At 60.6% G+C, this 19,501-nt stretch overlaps 2 protein-coding genes across 2 annotated transcripts in view; one reads left to right on the forward strand and one right to left on the reverse strand.

Moving 5' to 3' along the window:
* Nucleotides 1-19,501, forward strand: part of LOC111558007 (basic proline-rich protein-like) — a 36,198-nt gene that overhangs the window by 3,752 nt on the left and 12,945 nt on the right. The window contains exons 5-7 of the mRNA XM_045045859.1: nt 454-562; nt 1,791-2,144; nt 15,564-15,626. Of these exons, the coding sequence (XP_044901794.1) occupies nt 454-562; nt 1,791-2,144; nt 15,564-15,626 (526 nt within the window). The remainder of the gene's footprint in view (nt 1-453; nt 563-1,790; nt 2,145-15,563; nt 15,627-19,501) is intronic.
* LOC123382389 lies at nt 5,307-8,266 on the reverse strand. The gene is made up of 2 exons (XM_045046870.1): nt 7,003-8,266; nt 5,307-6,781 (listed from the first exon to the last, which is right to left on the reverse strand). Exons 1-2 carry the CDS (start codon nt 7,723-7,725, stop codon nt 6,629-6,631), a joined length of 876 nt encoding a protein of 291 aa, XP_044902805.1. The 5' UTR covers nt 7,726-8,266; the 3' UTR covers nt 5,307-6,628.

A 19,501-nucleotide genomic window follows, 5' to 3' on the forward strand; every position in this document is an offset into this window, starting at 1 on the left:
TCAGAGGCCAGGAGGGTGCGACAGACAGCCCTGCCTTGTGGACGGGGTGGGGGGGGGAGGATCTGGAGCTCACAGAAGCGAAGGGCACTGCTGAGGCCACGGCCACTTGGGGCCACAGGTGGGATGCTTGGGGCCCAGGAGGGACCCGTGGTACGGGGACCGAGGTCTCCTGCCTCCCGTGTTAACAAAAGTACTTTTCCCTGAACACTGCCGACTGGTGTCACGTCCCGTGAGGCTCTCCCCGGAGCCGCCAGGTAAAACTCGCTGTTTGGGGCTCGCTGGAGGGCGCGAGGCTGTGTCTCTGGGGCGCTGGCTCCCCCTAGTGGATAAAACGAAGAATTGCACGGTGCTCCTTCGGGGTTCGCAGGGATTCCCTGAGCCCAGGAAACCCCCGACCCGCTGGCCAAAAGGCAGAGCCCCGCGCCTCTTCCTCCGGGATTTCGGATTCCGCAGGTGCGAGGCAGCACCTGCAGATGCGCATTTTAACAAGCGTCCGGGGTGACGTCGATGCCGCCGGTCCCCTGGCCATGCTTCGAGATCCACGGCCCCCCAGCAGTTCGGGGTCAGGGAAAGCCCACTGAACGCATGTGGAGTCTGAAGACCGGGCTGCTAGCCTTGCTGTGTGACCTCGGGCAAGGCACATTCCCGCTCTGGGCCTCTGTGCTCTCATCCGTAAAGACCAGAGGGTCGGACTAGCCAGCGGGCCACGCGATTAGGAGCGTGAGCGCGTGTGTGGCTTCACCCACGTGATGGCGCCCGGTGCAGGCCCCCCGGGAGCACACGCTGTGCCACTCGGTCTGTATCAAGTTCAGCAACAGGCAGAAGAAAGCTGTGCTGGTTGGAAGTCAGGAGAACGGCTGCCCTTTTGGACGTGGGGGGACGGGGTGCCCACGAGGGGAGGCGGAGGGCGTTCTGGCGGGGGACGCTCTGCTTCTCCCTGGGTGCTGTTTGCGTGGGTCGCTCCGCACCACGGACCTGGGCACTTTGTGTATGTTTGTTAGGAAGGGTTGGGAGGGCGTGAGGTCTCGGGGCCTCGCTGGCTCCGGGTCCCAGCCCAGCTGCCTCTTGCTGCTGGGCTCAGCGCCCGGGAAGGGCCCCCGCAGGGAAGGGGAGCTCTTTGCCTGGGGTTTGGCGCGCGTGTTCTGAGGTCACGCCAAGAGGCGGCTGGTGGAGGATGCAGAGATGGGTTAAGGGCTCAACTTCCCCGGAGGGAAGACGTGGGTCTGACTGGGGCTCCCGGGGCGGAGGGGGGGGGGTTGCCTGGGCAACCGGCTGTTGTCAGAAAAACAGAACAATGTGAGAAGGCGGCAGGGTCACAGAAGAAAAGACCCTCCGGGGAACTCACGCACCCAGAAGAATTAAGAGGAAGCGGTCGGAGCCGCTGGACACGCTTCCCCAAAGTGCAGCCCGCCTCCCGGCCACCCCGGGACGTGTCGCATGAATCGGACGTTTGCAGATCAAATATCCTTTCTCCTTGACAGATCCCATGATCCCAGAGCCGGAGTTCCAAAGACGAATCGTGGGGGCTGTGGTCTGCCCAGCTTCCCCCGGTTTTGAGGTCAGATGTGGCCAAGTTACATTCTATAATCACCTGCATTCAACTGGTCCTTATCTGCCCCAGGCCCAGTATTGCCTCTTAAAGACCCCCTCCCCCCGCCCCCCACCCCCGTCATGGTCAGGGGGGTCAAGGCGCCCCCCCCCCCAGACAGGGGACGCAGCCTCTCCGAGGATAGCAGGCCCCCGGGACACACGCACGCTGCCCACCATGGTGATCTGGAATTGTGAGGCAGACGTGTGCCCCCTCGGGGCGTGGCTCCAGCTGACGACTCCCGCAAAGGCCCGAGTACAGGGTCCGTCCCGGGTGGCAGAAGAACCAGGCCTCCGCGCCAGGCGGGTGCGTGCTCGGACCCTGCTTCTGCCCAAGGGTCCGTGCGGACCCCGGGCGAGCGGACCCCCTCCCCCCGCCCCAGCCTCCCGAGGTGGACCCCGGACAGGGACCCACGCGGCGTGCGAGGGCGTGGCGCACATACGGCGTTCGGAGAACCGTCCTCCGCGGCCTCCCCCTACGGACGAGTTCTGGGCCCCCCTCCGCCTTCCCTGCCCAGCCCGCCGTCGGCCCGTTCCCACTGCGCGTCCTGGAGCTGGTACGTTGAAGATGTCCCCGGGGGGGGGGGGGGTCGGCACCGGCAAGGCCAACGGCAGGATGGGCTCCCTGCGACCGCCCTTCTCGTCGCCACCGCATCGGGTGGATACGCCCCGGGCTAGGGGAGCTCACGTGGCAGACAGCGCACGAGGGAGAAACTGCGGACTGTTTCTGCGCACGGAAACCAGGGGCTCCCAGAACGGGGCGTCTTGTGCTGGGGCCACACGGCGAGTGGGGGGCAGAGGACTGTTGGAGCCCGGGCCTCCCTGTGTCCAGAGTCCCTGTGCCATCCCCGGAGCGCTGAAGATCGGCGTCCCCGGCCTGCCCGGTCTTGTCCTGCTCGTCTGTCCCCCGCCATGTGTCTCCACAGGGTTTCCTGTTTTCTCTGTTACCCATTCGCTCCCTCCCCGTTAAACAAGGGGAAGCGCAGGCCGCGTGTGGCGCCGGGTGGGGGGTGGGGGTGGGGGTGGCCCGCGACACTGACCGGAGGGGCTCAGTCTTGGAGCACGGGGCTGCGGGGCCCGGGGACCCGACGCACACGCACAGCTTGGGGAAGCTTCTCGCGCACGTGACGGGGCAGCACCGCGATCCTCTCCACTCTGCGCGGGGCAGCGTCTACACGGGCTGCCAATACTGGGAGGAGCCTGCAGGGGGCGCAGTGTGGCCCTGCAGGGCCCGGGGTCTTTCCAAGAAGCAGAGCTGGGGGGGCGGGGGGGACCGGCCACCTTGCCCCAGGCCTGGCCGCGTGGGGCATCTCTTGCAGCGTTCATGAGCTTCGGAGCCGCGTTTAGAGGAGGAAGGCAGGTTTGGAAAACACAAGTCAAACAGCAAAGCCTGGGCTGTGCAGTCTCGCACCATCACCACAGCCCTTCCCCGACGTTATTATTAGGTCGGTACCCTGATATTAATAACAATAAAGCGACCTCCGGCACGTGCCAGGCGCAGCAGCGGCTCACGGAGTCCGAAGGGTGACCCTTTGAAGGACGCCCCTTTGCCCGTCCTGTTTGACGGAGGCAGGAGCACCACCGGAGTCAGGATTCGAACCCAGGCGGCCGAACGGCAGAGACCACACCAGAATTATTCTCCCGCCTCCAGCAATGACAGCTGAGTTCCTTTCATCTCCGGGTTCTGACTGAGCTTCCGGGACCCTGACACGGTCGACATCACACCCTGACAGCTCTGTGAACCTTCAGGGGCCCCCCTGAGGCTGGGGCTTTATGTAGCTTCCAGACCGGCCCGGCCCTTCTGGAATCTTCTGACCCTGCGCATGAGGTCAGGGTGCCAACTCCCACCTCTCCCCCCGGAGCCTCCTGGGAGAAGTGCTCTGGGCTGGTACATCTGTCGGCTGTGGACAAAATGTGAGCTCTGGGCCGTTTGAGAGCCATGTGGGGCTCCAGCTGTCGGGACTAGCCCGGAGGAGAGGGTGGGGACGGGAGGCCCTGGCCGGCAGCCTGGTCCTTCCCTCCCGGCTCAGCCTCTCCAGGCCTGCTGACACCTCGGTCCCCTCCCTGCCTGCGGAGAGAGATAAGCATCTTTCCCGGGAGGCCATAAGTCACCTTCTGGCCCAAATTAAAGTGTGCCGAGCCTTCTGGCAAGGGGGCTGCTGCTCTCGGAGCCCCATAACAGCGAGGGGCTGGCCGCCTGGGCCCCTGGATCCTGGAGTCTCATCCATCAGCTGGGCGGCTTTGATTCTGATAACGGTTTGATCTCCCGTGACATCCTGTCACTGGGCTGGGGGAGGTTTATGGCCCCACTTCCCCCCCAGGCCTCGAATTGAGCTCAGTGGCTCCAGGGGACCCTGTCCAGCCTGGAGGTGGCCTGCATCCGGCCCAGGAGCCTGCTGGCCTGGAGGCCTGTGTTTGAAAGGAAGCAAAGGGGTAGGGGACAAGAACCCTGGCCTTGGAGGAAAGACGTGAAAATGGTTCCTAGAAACAGCCTCACACGGGGCTACTTTCTGTTGCCTTTTTGAACACTTGCCTCGTGTCATTGCTGTCACTTGCGGGTCGCTTTCAGATGAGGAAACTGAGGCTCAGAGAGAGAGAGAGAGTTGCTCAGGCTGCCTGCCTGAGGCCACAGCTCTGGGTCTCCCTAGCACGAGAAAGTTTCCCAGATGGAGAGGCAGGCGGGGCTGAGCCCTAAACACACGGGCTCACTTGGGGGACAGAAGTCTGCTTCATCGGGAAGAAAGTCTGGCGGGGGGGCGGGGACGGTGGGTTCCCAACAGGTCCTTAACGCTCCGGAACATTTGCTGATCTCGCTCCGGGTTTTACCGCCATTATTGTGGGTTGCGGGTACAGCTCTATTATTTTTTAACCTGTTCGTATATTTTTTTAAAACGTGACATCATCTCACACCTACGAAAGAGCCGCCAGCGCGGGGCAAGGGAGCTCTCCGTGTCCCCGCCATCAGCCCTCGGTCCCCGGCCACCAGACGGCCCAGAAGTGCTTGCCTGACAAGGGCTCCCCCTCAGGACCAGGGCCCCGCGTGGCACTTGGCGGCTGAGCGTGGGGGGCTGGAGGGCTGCGCGTTCTTACCGTGACTGTGGTCTTGTCGTCTGCAGAGGGCAGGGGGGTTATGCTGCAGACCGTCCCCCAGTTTGGGTTTGTCCGACTGCTTCTCCACGGCTGATCTGACTGACGTGGGGTGACTTGCAGGAAGGCGCCCTGCTCAGCGCCTCCTGTCAGGTGGTCCAGCAGGGGAGCTCGTAGTCGCCTTCCACGTATCGGTTCGTGTCGTTCTCCTGACAAACCCATGCTGCGGATTATTGGTCATGGTTTCTGGGTAAGGAAACGATGGCACAGAGAGGTTGAGTCATCTGCCCCAGGTCACACAGCCAGCAGGTCGCAGAGTGGGGACTGGAACCCAGAGTCCAGGCCCGTGTGTCTGAAGCTTGGGCAGCTGTCTCCTCGGCCGCGTTTGCCTCTAGACCCTGTGCTCCTGGGAGGAAGCAGAGTCTCCGTCAATTCTTGTGTAAAGATTCTAGAAGCTACGGTCACACAGCCAGCTGGTAGCAGGCACGTGTTCCCAAGCCCGGGGCTGGCCTCGGTCACCACCGTCTCCCTGTGCCGCGTGGGGCGAGCCCGCCTGCTTCTTGGCTTTCGGGGCTGCCCCGGACCTTCCTCCCGTCCTCCCTCCCACCTCCCACCCCCGTCTATCTCTGCCCCTGTGCTGCTCCCCGGCTCCACAGCCCCAGGGCTTTCCCTAGCAGCCCCAGAGGCCAGGCTGGGGGCGCTGCTGACCCCACCTCCAGGCAGACCTCAGGAGGTCCAGGATTCCTGAAGTGGACAAAGCATGTTCTGGAAGAAAGGAGAAGCAGGTTAGGGGGCCGCCTGGGTTTGGAAAGTTCAGACCCATCCTGGGCACGTCTGTCTCCAGGAGAACCGAGCCCGTCCCTCCACACGTTCCGGGGGGGCTCAGGAAGGCTGCTCCCGGGAGCCCCCGGGGCGGAGGAGGCCACTGACGAGATGCAAACCTCTGCAGAGGTCTCCCCCAGCCCACTCGGAGGGTGACAGGGAAGGGGCCGGCTGCTCTCTGCCTCCTGCAGCCCCCACAGTGAAGCCCCCACCCACCCTGCCCCAGGCCCACACCCGTCTCCTGGCCGCCTCTGGTCCCAGGCATGTGGCTCTGAGCGGGGCTCTGAGGCCACGAGAGTGGATCGCTTGTGGGGTTTGGGAGAGGGTTGTCCCGGAAATGTCCATGGGAGAAGCCCCTGGGGTGGGGAGGGAGAGACAGAGCAAGCCACAGAGAGAGAGAGAGAGCAGAGGTGGGGGGAGAAGGACTGAGAACAGAAGCAGGTGAAGCGAGAGCCGCACCCACAGGGATGCAGGGGAGCCGACTTGGAGCCGGTGTCTCGGGGACACCCGGAGACGAGACAAGGAGAAGGGCAGACGGGGTGGGCAGAGACGGTGGCAGCCAGCCTCCCCCCGGGCACCGGGAGGGCACCTGACACAGCAGGGGCTCCCGGTCTGGGGAGGGGAGCAGCCTACCTGGCTGTGTGTGCCCACCATCCCCAGACCCTCGTCCTGACCTGCCCGGGGAGCCAGTGGGCGCCTGGGTTGTGGGAGCGCAGAGAACACGGGCGGGTGTGTGTCCGCCCTTCGGGGGCCGTGTGCACTCGAGCGTGCATCCTGGCTGCCTTCCCTGTCCTCTTCCTGAGAGCCAACCTCCCCATCCCAGAGCCTGGCCCGGGGTCTCCCCGGATCCCCACCCAGGAGCCTCCCCACAGGGCTCCAGACCCCCTCCCCCACCCAGAGCCTCCCTCCCATCTGAGTAGGTTGCTGGGTGGGCAGCAGGGCTTGGGGACAGAGGCTGGTGACTAGGGTGGTCCCGATGGACCTGGCTGACTCCCACCTCCACGTGGGGGTGTCGGGGCTCAGGTCCGTGACAGCCTTCCTGAGCGGGCCTTTGGTGGCAGGGCGGACGGCCAGCTGGTCCCCATGCTCACTCACGTCCTCCTGACCCCCCACGGCAACCCGCACAACCCCCTCACTGCTTCCCTCCATCCAGCCCCAGCCTCGGCCACGAGCACCTCGAAGTTATCTGAGTCTCTGATTCCAGCCCCAGTGGCTCCTGTCCCGGCTGAGAGCGGGTGGAGCCCTCGGGAAAGTCACTCGCGTCCCTGGGCCTCAGTCTCCTCATCTGTAAGAGACGCAGAGACTCTCCATGACACTTTCTCTATTTTTTTGTTTTTGCACCACGCTATCTGTGAAAACAAGGCAAACAGAAGCAAAACAAGGCAAAAGAGAATCCCAGCGCGGCCCTTGGGGCGCAGCGGACTCGTTGGCATCCGGCCCCGTCGCCCGCCAGGCTCCCAAGCCTTGTTTAGTCCATGTGCGAAAGAGGGACAGTGAGGTCCTTACCCCGGGGCGTCTGAGGGGCTGAGACCAGGCCCGTGAGGGCCCGCACCCCTGGCTGGCGAGCCCCCGCTCAGGACACGGGCGGCCCCTGCCGCCTGCCGGTTGTGATTCCCGCAGCGCGAGGCCCCTGAGCCATCCCCGGGGGGCCGGTCGGCTCAGGGGAGGCCTGGAGAGGTTCCCAGGCCCTGGGGAGGCTCCCCAGTGGCACGCCGTCCTCTCCCCCCTAATCCTCTCGCCTTCCAGACAGAGCCCCGGAGACTTTGTTCTGCATGTGGTTTCTGGGGCGCTTCGGCCGAGCTGACGGAACGAGGAAATGCCGGCACGGTTCCCAGAAGCGCCTGGCTCCGCGCTGCCCTGGTCGCATCCGCCGACGGCCGAGACCAAAGCCGCCTCGCGCTTCTGACGTCTGACAGCGGGGCGCGTCGACAGCGGCGGGGGCCAGGCGGGCGTTCCTGCTGTCCGCGCCCCCTGGGACCTCGGCTGGCTCTGGGCTCCCTTTGAAGCTACTGGGAACTCGGTGCCCAGGGCGGCCCTCGGCGATCCCAGACAGGATGAGGCTCTCGGTCCCAAGGGCCTGCTCCAGGGGCGACGGGAACTTCCCGAGCCCGGTCTTGGCCGGGAGCACGGGGATCGAGTCAGGGCCACTCGACGGGTCCGGCCTCCCGTCTTCATCCACCCGTCCACGGATGTAGCATTTCCCCTGGTTTTCAGAGACGGCTCTGCCATCCGTCAAGTGGGATGTAATGCTATTTTGTGGGGTTGCTCTGACATCCGGTGAGATATTCCAGGTAGAATGTCCTGACGTGGCAAATGCACACGATCGTCGTGACACGATAGGCGGTTCAGTGTTCTGACTCTGGGGCCACAGGCCTCCTGAGTTCAAACCCAGGCTCCGCCGCCCATCGGCTCTGTGACGTCAGGCCAGTCCCTTAGCCTCTCTGGGCCTTGGTTTTCTCACCCGTAAAGGGCTATGGCCGTAGTACCAGCTTCATAGAGTTGTTGACATTTACCAAGCCTGGAATCTGTTAAGCGCTCCGGGCTGCAAAAGTTCCAGGCATCACGTCTATAACCACTCCGTTTGTAAGGAGATAGAGCTTGTTCCTAAGAATGGACTCTTCTTTCCCAGAAACTTCCAGCAAGTGCCCCATCACATCTTGTTGGCCCCAGATGGATCACGTGTCCATTCGGGGACCAGTCCTTCTGGCCAGAGGAATGAAATGCTGTGTGTGTTTTAGGTCTGACTTACCTGGGCTGATTTCTCTGATAAGGACTGACACCTGAACCTTGGGGAAGGCTCAGCCCCTCCTCACCTGTGTCTATGTCACAATGAGGCAGGGTGGAAGGGATCTGGGGACACGTCTGCAATGCTCACCACGCGTTCCCGGTATGTGGGGCTTTGTGCCAGGCCCTGGGGTCGCGGTGAACGGGACATTAACCCGTGCTCTGATGAACCTCACACTTGGTGGGAAGGACAGAAAGTGAGCAGACCCGTGCGGTGCTGTAATCGGGTGGGCACGGGCAGAGACAGCTGGTCCGGAGAGGGCGATGGCCAGGACAGTAGTTTTGGAGGCGAACATGAACTGAGACCTAGCCTCGGGAGGGGAGAGGGAGGGAGCGAGCTTCAGGCACAGAGAGGGTCACGATGGAAGGGCTGTCCTCGGAGGGAGGCTCGTGTGTTCTGTGATTGATTCGCGATGTCTGGCATGGGGGGCCTCGTGTGTTCTGTGATTGATTCGCGATGTCTGGCATGGGGGGGCCTCGTGTGTTCTGTGATTGATTCGCGATGTCTGGCATGGGGGGGCCTCGTGTGTTCTGTGATTGATTCGCGATGTCTGGCATGGGGGGGCCTCGTGTGTTCTGTGATTGATTCGTGATGTCTGGCATGGGTACAGTTTGAGGCAGGTAAGATGTGCGCGGAAAAGTGAATCTGCTTCAAGGGGACTGACATTGCAGAGCAAATTAGGCCGTTATCCTAAAAACAAGAACACCAACACTCCACCAAAATTATGAACGTAAGCTCATTAGAAAAATCCGCTGTTTAAGAAAATTAAGAATAATTGCATCTCTGAGCTCAGTCTTAGACCAATGTGTGCAGTTGTTTGTGTAATTTTCTACCGTTTTGCCACAGCAGGAGACAGCTCATATCCAGGGTCTGATCAGCCTGGGGGTTTAGAGGCTAGGAACTCTTGCTCCCCCAGGGGACAGCTCTTGGGGGGGGGGTGACCCCATCTGTCCTGCTCTCCATAGAGACAACTGGGGCCTCTCCTGGATAGGGTCTCCTCCCCCAGCTTCTTCCACTCCTTTCCCTCCCTTCCCTTTTCCCTGGACTCCCTAAATCTCCTGCCGACCAGGGGTCGGCCGCTGGCGACACCTGGCTCAACAATTTCTAGAGTCCCTTTCTCCTGAGTTGGAGGTAAGGGCGGGAGGTGAAGGTCTCTGAACAGCAACCTAATCAATCCCACCATTTTCCAAACCCAGACTGGACAATCTCTGACCGAGTCCTGCAAGGCTGCCTCATTGTAATTCAGAGACCCAGCACCTTGTGAAAGTCTCTCTCTCTCTCTCTCTCTCTCTCTCTCTCTCTCTCCTCCCCCCCCCCCCCCCCCCCACTATATTTTGCCATCTTTCCTACCAAACCCAAATTCTTTCTGCCTCCACCCTGACCTGGCCAGGCTGACTTTTCCTTAATGCTCAATTTCACCTGCCAATTTGCAGACAAGAGCCCCCCTATCCTGCGGGAGGAAAACAGGGCCCTCGGAGGCCCCCAGAGGCCCCCCCACCTTCTCCCAGAGAGCCCGACGCGCCACACAGGTTCCTCTCAGGGGCTGTTTGGAGAAGGCGCCTGGGATTTCCGAGCCCTGCTCCCAGGCAGGCAGGAGGAGCCTTCCTTTGCCCGCGCTCCGGCGTTTTCTAAGAGGCTTTTCTTATGGCGGTAATTGGAGCAGGCCTCCTCATTTCCCCAGGAACGAGTGGAGCAATTCAGAAAGGCTTTATTAGGTCAAAGAGAGAATGCCAGGCTTGTCTCCTGTGCTGGCAGCCCCGCGCTCCCGTAATGAGATGCAGGAAAATGGTCGGGCTCCAGCCGGCAGACACAGCGCTGTGATCAAAGCCTCATCCTCCCCAGACGAAGGCTGTGGCTGCATCTGGAGAAGCCGTGCCCCCGCTGTCACCTGGGGACAGCCTTCAGCTCTGGGCTGCCAGCCTCTCCCAGGAGCTGGCCCTCGCCCCGTCGCCGCCTGGAGGGGCCCCCCACTGGCACCCGCGCTCGCCCCAGAGCCCCTCTGGCCAGGCTGGAGGACGGATCTCGTGGGCATTTCCAGGGCCCTTCTGCTTCTCGGTGCAGGGCCCGGGTGGTCCCCGAGGTGGCTGTCCCGGACGTGCACATCCACTGGGTGCTTGTGTGCAGCCTCTGCCTGATCTCGTCTGCCTCTCGGCACGGGGCCGAGCAGCGTGGGGGCCAGGTAGGGGCTGGAGGGGCTCCAGAAGGTGGGGGTGTCCCTCTGCGGGAGTAAGACAGGCTGCCCCTGGCCTTCCCCTCATTGGCTAATTAGGGGAAAATCCATTTTTACGCGCTGTGTCTGGAGTTTTCCACTTCGTGCTCCAGGTTCATTGGGGTTGGAAGGAACAGAGAAATATCAAGTTGCCTTTTCCAGAATCCTGGTCGAGTCCCCAGGAAAGCGGTCGTAATCAATCAGAATTGTCACCCTGGGTCACTTAAGTGGGGAGGCTCCAACCTGAACGGGTCGGCTGGGGCTTTACAGAGCATTGTCCCAGTTTCTGAGCTGGAAGAGCCCGAGAGATTCCAGAAGGGCCTGGTGGAGGGAGCGGATTGGGAGCCCCGGCTTGGGGAGGACCAGCTGAGAGTGCTAGGTTCCCACCACTCCTGGTCTGTTTTCTGTCTGCACCGCAGAGACACAAGCCTCCGAGGGGGACTGAAATTGGGTGGTTATAAAGCACCATAGTTGGGTCCCCCCAAAGATGTGAGCAAGTCCTCACCGCCCCCCACCCCTGTGCCTGTGAACGTGCCCTTTGGGCACATTGGGTCTTTGTAGATGTAACAAAGCTGACATGAGCTGGGCCTGGACTAGAGTGGGTCCTAAGTCCCCTACAAGGAGAGGGACACTGGGTACAGACACACACCGAGGGACAATGGCCGTGTAGAGACAGGCGCGGGCATCCGGGAGGTGCACCTACAAGCCCGGGAACGCTGAGGATGGCCGGCAGCACCTGGGGATGGAAGAGGCAGGAAGGATCCTCCCTGAGAGCCTTTGAGAGGGAACCGGCCCCGGCAATACCCGGATCGCAGACTCCTGCTCCCAGAGCTGGGAGAGGATGTGTTTCCGTTGTTTTAAGCTCCCAGCTGGTGGCCCTGGGGCAGGACCCCTAGGAAAGGAGTAGTAGGTGACGTGGGACCCACCCCCCGAGGCCCCATAACCACAACCAGACCGTCCGCAGCCACGGGGCCCGTGCGTCTGTGGGGCGTCAGGGCACTGGCTCTACCTCCGGTCCTCGCCATCAACCGGGTTCCGCGTCCAGGCCTCGTCTAGGCTGTCCCCAGGCACACTGGTGGCCCCACGGCCTGTTCTTGCTGAAGACTCAGGCCTCTTTCCGCTGTGGGAGCCCGAGGGGCCGCACGATGCCGCCGTGTGTCAGACGGGAGCCCTGGGAAACCAGGGGCAGGACCGCAGGAGAGGGAGAATCATGAGTGCTCTCTGAGCCCGTTATGTTCCCAGCGTGATCGCTTCTTTCTCTGATGCGCCTGGGGAAGAGGTCATCCTCACAGTTTGTTCTTTTTTTTTTTTAATTAAAATTTTTTTTAACGTTTACTTACTGTATTATTGAGAGAGAGAGAGAGAGAGAGAGAGAGAGAGAGAGAGAGCATGAGTTGGGGAGGGGCAGAGAGAGAAGGAGACACAGAATCCGAAGCGGGCTCCAGGCTCCGAGCTGTCAGCACAGAGCCCAATGCGGGGATCGAACTCAGGAATTGCGAGATCATGACCTGAGCCGAAGGCGGACACTCAACCGACTGAGCCACTCAGGCGCCCCGAACGTATTTTTCTTGTAACGAAGGCTCCCAGGGCTCAGGGTAGATTTGGTCCTAGTTCCGGAGCTGAACCCCTCTTCACGGTCTCCAGGAGCCCCAAGCACTTGCCATGTGGCCCGTGTGAGCCAGGGACTGAGACGTCCATTTTATTTCATTTTAATTAATTTTAACGTGAACATAGATCCCCGATTCAGTTGTTAAGGAAACGCCAAAGCATGTTTGTGTCAACTTGGGATATGAACCTACCTTTCCAAGTATAAATTTTATGAGCTCTAAATACAGATCAAGTATTTTAGGTGAAGATTTAGCAGCCAAATTAGGACGTGTTACGTGTAAAATGACACCAGGTTTTGTAGACTTAGTATGAAATACGGAACGTGAAGTACGTTATTATATTTTTAACTTACGTTACATGTTGATGTTTTGGGTTAAAGAACATATATTATTAAAATTAATGTTCGCCCCTCTTTTTTATTTGCATTTTTTTTCCTTTTTAAAATATGGCAGCTAGAGAGCTTAGAAGTACCCTTGTACTGAGAAGTACCCTTATTTTGGGTGGGGGAGCAGTGCTGGTCCAGATGGCCAGACTGGGGGTTTGAAACCGATGTGCTGTCTGATTTTAACCAATCACAGGGCTCTGTGACCTTGGGAAAGTCCCAGGTCCATCTGAACTTCACAGCCTCTGTAGGAAATTGAGGAGGTTGGACCGGACCAGTGGTTTTAGAGAATTAGAGGGAGACGGAGTGGAGCTTTCAAAACCGCCAGATTAGATGACCTCATTTCCTTCCCACTGTGATTTGATGGTTGGGCTGAGGACTGGCTCACACCATTCCCACTCCAAGGCTGAGCAGATGACAGAACTTATGACAGGATTGCTGGGCACGGTTGTGCAGGTTGTTGACTGCACAAGAGAGCCTTTCTTGATTTGCATGGAGTTACTGTCAAGATTTCTCCACACAAATAGAATGCTATGTGCATAGCATTTATGCAATTTGAAAGCACTTGCCTATAATGTAGATGTTAGTAGAGTAAGAGCCTGCTGTTTCCTGGGGCCACCCAAGAATCTAGGGGGAAGGTCTGTAGGGTGAGGAATCAATTCACAGATGAGGAGGGAGTGTTGTTGCTGGATGGGGTGGGCCAAAGAGTGTATTCTTCATTCTACACTTATAGAGATATTTGAGCCTTTGCAATAGCAGCCTAAGGCTCTTCCAGAGTCCCCAGAACCGTCATCCCGGGGTGCTCAAAGCAAGTCCTACTGCTGCTGGCTGGGGGTTGCATGCAGTTGACCTCAGCCAGTATTTCATGAGTCTTCTAGCAGCCATAGGCCAGCCTCAGGAGGTGTGGTCTCCCCTCCCTGGGTGTGGGAGGACGGCTCATCCCAGCCCCTACATCTAGGGGGGACCGGGTGCCCTGTTCCTGCCCCAGGAACGAGGCAGAAATGATGTGGGCCATTCCGGGCCCCATGGTTAAGAACAATGTGCCTTCTCTACCTTCTCCTTTATTTGCTGGTGGGACAGGGAGCATCCCAGAGAGGAAATTGGATGCCCCCAGGGACATGGAGCCACGGGTAGAAGGAGCCTGGGTCCCTGAATGAGTGTGTGATGCCATGCTGATCCACCCTGGGTTACGTCCAGAGTGAAAAATAGACTTTGGTTGTGTGATGCCGTGGAAGTTTCAGAGCCTATTTGTTACGGCAGCTGGTGTGCTAACATGGTCCCAGGGGAGGGACGGGTCCTGTTTGTTACAGTAGCTGGTGTGCTGACTGATCCGGTCCCGGGGGAGGGACGGGTCCTGTTTGTTACAGTAGCTGGTGCGCTGACTGATACGGTCCCGGGGGAGGGACGGGTCCTGTTTGTTACAGTAGCTGGTGCGCTGACTGATACGGTCCCGGGGGAGGGACGGGTCCTGTTTGTTACAGCAGCTGGTGTGCTGACTGATCCGGTCCCGGGGGAGGGACGGGTCCTGTTTGTTACAGTAGCTGGTGCGCTGACTGATACGGTCCCGGGGGAGACCGGGTCCTGTTTGTTACAGCAGCTGGTGTGCTGACTGATACGGTCCCGGGGGAGGGACGGGTCCTGTTTGTTACAGTAGCTGGTGCGCTGACTGATACGGGCCCGGGGGAGGGATGGGTCCTATTTATTACGGCAGCTGGTGTGCTGGTTAATACAGTCCCGGGGGAGGGATGGGTCCTGTTTGTTACGGCAGCTGGTGTGCTGGTTAATACGGTCCCGGGGGAGGGACGGGTCCTGTTTGTTACAGCAGCTGGTGTGCTGACTGATACGGTCCCGGAGGAGGGACGGGTCCTGTTTGTTACAGTAGCTGGTGCGCTGACTGATCTGGTCCCGGGGGAGGGACGGGTCCTGTTTGTTACGGCAGCTGGTGCGTTGACTGATACGGTCCCGGGGGAGGGACGGGTCCTCCCTTGCCCTCATGGACTGCACTTCCAGGCACAAGGGAATCGAGTGGGTGTGGCTCTGAGAACACGTCCAGGTCCCCCCAGACTGGCCTGCCCTCCCCTGCAGAGCTTCCTCGTGGCCCGGGGAGAGGAAAGCTCCTGGGCTTCCGGCCCCTGCTCCCCATGACACTGCAAGCCCTTCTCCACAGGCGGATAATTACAAGCTGCTGGTCAGAGGCTGGCTGGGGGCCAAGGCGTTTACATGGGAAAAAAGAAAATAAGGTTATAAGTCCCGAGCCATGGAAACCACCTAGAACTCCAGAGCTGTGTTGCCGAGCACTGTCCTTACGGAGTCTCAGAGGGACTGCTGGCCTCCAAAGTCCAGGATGACCACCCTCCCTCGGCCTTGAGGCTCCTCTCTCCCCGCGGGCCCTCGTTTGGCACAAGAAGGGAGCACGGAAGATGCTGGGGTTTTCTGGACTCTTCCCAGCACGCGCGTGGGAGTCCGGAGGGGGGCGGGGAAGGAAGGGGACCGGGCAGGGCCAGAGGGAGGGTCCGCAAGGTTCCACCGTGGCAGCCAGCCTGGTAGGGGGCTCCCGGGGGCCTCTCTCCCCCCCGCCAGCACTGCCGTCCCCATGGGGGTGTAGCTATGGCCGACGGCAACCCAAAGAGAGCTGTCACATATCACAACAGCGGGCATATCGGTTGTGGAGCGCGCGTGCAGGGTGGGAGGGTCGCTCTGCGGGGCCCAGGGACTTGCCCGGGTACGTGCTTAGCAGGTGACAGAGTTGGGGGGTCTTTGGACTCGGCGGCCCGTGCTGCACGGAAAGGAGACACAAACGTCTTCTTGTTGAATTGGAGAAGATGCGTATTCTGGCACCGAGGGACCCTGATGCCTACGACACGCAGCGCGTGGAGAACACGGCCGCCGCCTGTGAGCCTCCACCCTGTCACATGCTGGCGGCTCCCGGCCGAGCCCCAGCGCCCGCCGCAGGAGAGGCGGCTGGCACGCCCAGGCCAGGGACGCCCGAACCCCCGTGAGGCTTCCCCAGCCCTCAGCCTGTGCCAGGTGCACGGGCTCCCATCCATTTGCTCACGGTTCTCTTTCTGTTTCTGTCTCTTCAGCGAGACGCGATTTTCATGGGATTGGAATAAACACACGGAAGGACCTCGAGGTTTTACCATCCGGTGAGCACGCGCCGAATGTACAAAGCAAGAGAAAACCAAACCCAGACCCAAATCGTGTGTCTTTCAGAGCCCCCGGGTTTGGGGGTTGTAGCCCGGTGGGGAGTTTCGTGCCGCCTTCCATGCTGGCCTTCCCTGCGTCCAAGGTGAGACCGGATCCCCTTTGCTCCCGGAGATGGGCAGTTTCCCTTCTAAAGGAGGTTTTGAGTTACAAGAAGTCGAGCAAAAGAAACATAGGGAAGCAAGCAAGTGTGCGTGGCCCGCAGAAACCGTAGCAGGGAGGGTTCCCCTTGAGGGACCTAGATTTAGGGAGCACAGGTAGAGCCCAGCCCCCACTCTGGCTCGGAGGGAGACAGGGACGCGCCTCTCAGCCCCGTCCCGTGCAGGAAATCAGACTGACCCGCGCACGGTCCTTACCACGTGCAGGCGTTCTCCAGGCCCCCTACCCACGCTGACGTCTCTCATCCTCACGGTGACGGTGAGGAAGGTGCTTTACGATTGTCCCATTTTGCAGGGGAGGAGCCTGGGAGGTCACAGGTGACACAACCGGCCAGGGCTGCCCGCCTAACAGGTGGGCGCTTAGCCATCACCCTGGGGCTGGCACCCGTCGGTGGGGGGACACACAGGCGTCGGTGTCTGGGCTCGGGCGGGGAAGCCGAAGAGGGTATAGACACGCGGGTGGACAGACACGTGGAGTAGCGATGTGCCCAGAAATCTAGATCCCGCCGTGGGATATACGGATGGACGGAGGGATGCATGGATGGAAAGAGGGACAGGTTTATCACCAGGTGTTGGCTGTGGGGGCCGAGCACGGCCACTGACGGCAGGCCAGGCGGCCGGGGAGGACGGCGATGAGCAGGCCGGGGTCCCGTGGGCTTGGGCGCAGCTGTGGTCCTCAGGCGGCAGGCGGGAAGGAGGATCCGGAGGGAAGGCAGACCCCGCGCCTGTCTGGAGTCTCCTTCGGGGAAGACCTACATCCTTTTATGAAGACCTTGCTACTGATTAAGCCGGGCCCACCCACGGTAATCTCCCTTAGAGTGACTGAAAACAAACGAGTGAGGGACTTCACTCACATCTGCAAAACCCCTTGCAGCTGCAACCCCACCAGCGTTTGGTGAATCATCAGGAGAAGGTGTGGACGTCCAGGTCCGTCCCGGACTCTGCAGAGACCATCTGGGACGGTTGCTTCTGGCCCCAGACTCGTGGGCCTCTGCGGCTGGCGGCAAAGCCTGTCCCCTGTCTCGGGGCCACAGGGCGGCTTCCACACAGAGTTTTGCTCAGAAGCATTCTTTCTTTGTGGTGCCCTCACTGACCACCTCTGGGCGCGGGGCCCCGGGCTGGCGAGAAGGAGGAGACACGGTGGCCTCGTGCCCGAGCACCGTCCGCTCCGCGCCTGGGCTGGTCAGCCCCCGCCTTCCCAGGGGTCCTTCGCGAAGGTCCTTCCTCCTGGGGTGATTTTCCAGCTCTTCGGTCAAGAGCTAGGCCACGTTTAGAAACCGTGCTTTAAACGTGAACTAAGTTTTTACCGGAGTAGGATGTACACACGGAAGAGCGAGACACCCAGGGATGGGTACCAGGTGGGCACCCCCGCGATACCAGCTCCCAGGAGAAGGCACGGAACGTGGCCCTGCCCCCACAGTCCCCCAGAGTCCCTGCTCCGTCCCGTTCCCACAACGACCCCTCCCAGGACCGCCGTGCTGACCCCGTCACCGCAGCGGTTTTCTCTGATTCGGGCTTTATGGCCACAGAGTCCTGTCGCGTGCGTGCCTCTGTGCCCGGCTTCTCTTGATCGTTATCAGTTTGTGGGTCTGTGGCTGTCGGATTTCGAGTTCGTTGCTGTGGAATATTCCATGGTGAGAATACGTCCTGAGTCGCCTCTCCGTCTTCCCGTCGGTGGGCGCCGGGTAGGGCAGCCGCGAACATTCTGGCGTGCGTCTTCTGGTCGGGGCGGCCCAGAAGTGGCCCCGCTGGGCCGCGGGGCGGGGTGTGCGTTCATCTGCAGTGGCCTCTGGGGACCGTCACGGCTCCCACAGCGTCACCACCTCGTTGCTCTGAGGACCGGCCTGCCCGTCGCTACGAACAGGCGTTTCTAAGAGGATTTTTCCTGTGCAGCTTTTAATAGCCGTGAAATTCCTGGCGACACGACATGTGCTCCAGAGGGGATGAAAAGAGAGCCGTGTGGGTTCTTGTGCAAATAAATAGCCCGTCCTCGGAGCGGGAGGCGGGCTGTTCCTCACACGGCCAGTCTCTGTTCCGCGCTTCCATCCCTGTTTCTGTCTTTGGACGAAACGCGGGACCCTGTCGATCCCGCCACATTTATATCACTGTTATCCATTTCTGCGATCCCCGGGCTTCCCGGGCTCCAGCCAAGTGTCCACGGGTCAGCCTGGCGCACGCGGGGTGGCCTCTGTCCGGTGTCCCGCTCGCAAGCCGAGGGCGGTGTGGGGCCGCCGGGCCACCCGCCAGGGGCGAGCCCAGCTTTCTCCACGATGAAGCCGACCCTCCCTTTTTATTTGTTTAAAATTGTATTTATTTTAAAAATTGGTTTATTTTTTAAAGTTTATTTATTTTGAAAGAGAGAGAGAGAGAGAGAGAGCGCGTGTGCACAAGAGGGGGAGGGGCAGAGAAAGAGGGCGACAGAGGTTCTGAAGCCGGCTCACTGCTGACAGCAGAGACCCTGACGCGGGGCTCGAACCCACGAACTGTGAGCTCATGACCCGAGCCGAAGTTGCTCAACTGACTGAGCCACCCAGGCGCCCTGATGCTCCCCCTTTTTTTAAAAAAAAAAATTTTTTTAACATTTATTTATTTTTGAGACAGAGAGAGACAGAGCATGAACGGGGGAGGGTCAGAGAGAGGGAGACACAGAATCCGAAACAGGCTCCAGGCTCCGAGCTGTCAGCACAGAGCCTGATGCGGGGCTCGAACCCATGGACTGTGAGATCGTGACCTGAGCCGAAGTCGGCCACTTAACCGACCGAGCCGCCCAGGCGCCCCATCGATGCCCCCCTTTTGAAGAGAAGCCCTGGACTGTGGTACACAGCGCACATGGGCGAGGGGGCGGGGGCCGCGCGGATGACAGTCCGTGAGCCGAGCCAGCAGACCTGCTCAGGACGGCCCCCAGGCCCCTGTGCCCCCCTGCCCGGGGCACTCACTCTCCTCGCTCCCAGCAGCACCGTGAGGTCATCTGGGTTTGAAACGCACACAACAGAGCTGTGGAGTATTTACTCTTCTCCGTCCGGCTCCTTTGTCAGGGTCCCGTCGGGAGACACGGTCGCGTGGGTGTGGCTTGTGACCGTACACGCTCACGTTCATCCATCGTCCGGACACGCCCCGATTTACCTCTCGGTCCCGCCTTGGCTTCCGGTTGGGGGATGTTAGTGTCAGCACCAAAGTGAACATTCTAGAACATGCCTTTTGGGGAACACGCGGGCACAGGCCCACGAGAGCAGTCGGTGCAGGCGGGCAGCGGCCGCAGTTGCTCTCAGCCCCGCGGTCGGTGCGCCCTGTGAGCCAGGAGATTTCTGGATTGCTTGCCCTGTCCTTCCAGGGTCCCGGGGGGAGGTTTTTCCCTCTGAGTTTCCTGAACCGAGGGCTTCTAATCCCGCGAGGATCCCAGGAGGAGAGGGTCTGGGGGAGTCTCTCACGTGCATGAGGAGTTAGGGTTTCAAGTGACCCGATGATCCGCCTCCTGTTGTCTCTGTGCTCCCTCACCCCACAGCCCAGTTATCTCTGCAATCAAATTCCTGCCTCTGAAGTGGGGCTGGGACTTTGATCTTCCCTTTTGGGAAGATCTGAGCTCCCGGGACGCCCTGGTGTCCGGACCAGGCTGGGAGATGACTCAGGTCCCGGCAGGCTCCCTGGGGAAGTGGGCAGGG

Source organism: Felis catus, chromosome E2 (assembly GCF_018350175.1).
Source record: "Felis catus isolate Fca126 chromosome E2, F.catus_Fca126_mat1.0, whole genome shotgun sequence".
Taxonomy (NCBI): Eukaryota; Metazoa; Chordata; class Mammalia; order Carnivora; family Felidae; genus Felis; species Felis catus.

What these genes read in the sequence shown, in the direction of transcription:
- LOC123382389 (XM_045046870.1), bottom strand. Translation starts at nt 7,725, where the DNA reads ATGGCAGAGCCGTCTCTGAAAACCAGGGGAAATGCTACATCCGTGGAC. An exon ending in AGCCCCTCAGACGCCCCGGG is followed by an intron (nt 6,782 to 7,002) that starts GTAAGGACCTCA and finishes CGTCTCTTACAG; the next exon opens with ATGAGGAGACTGAGGCCCAG.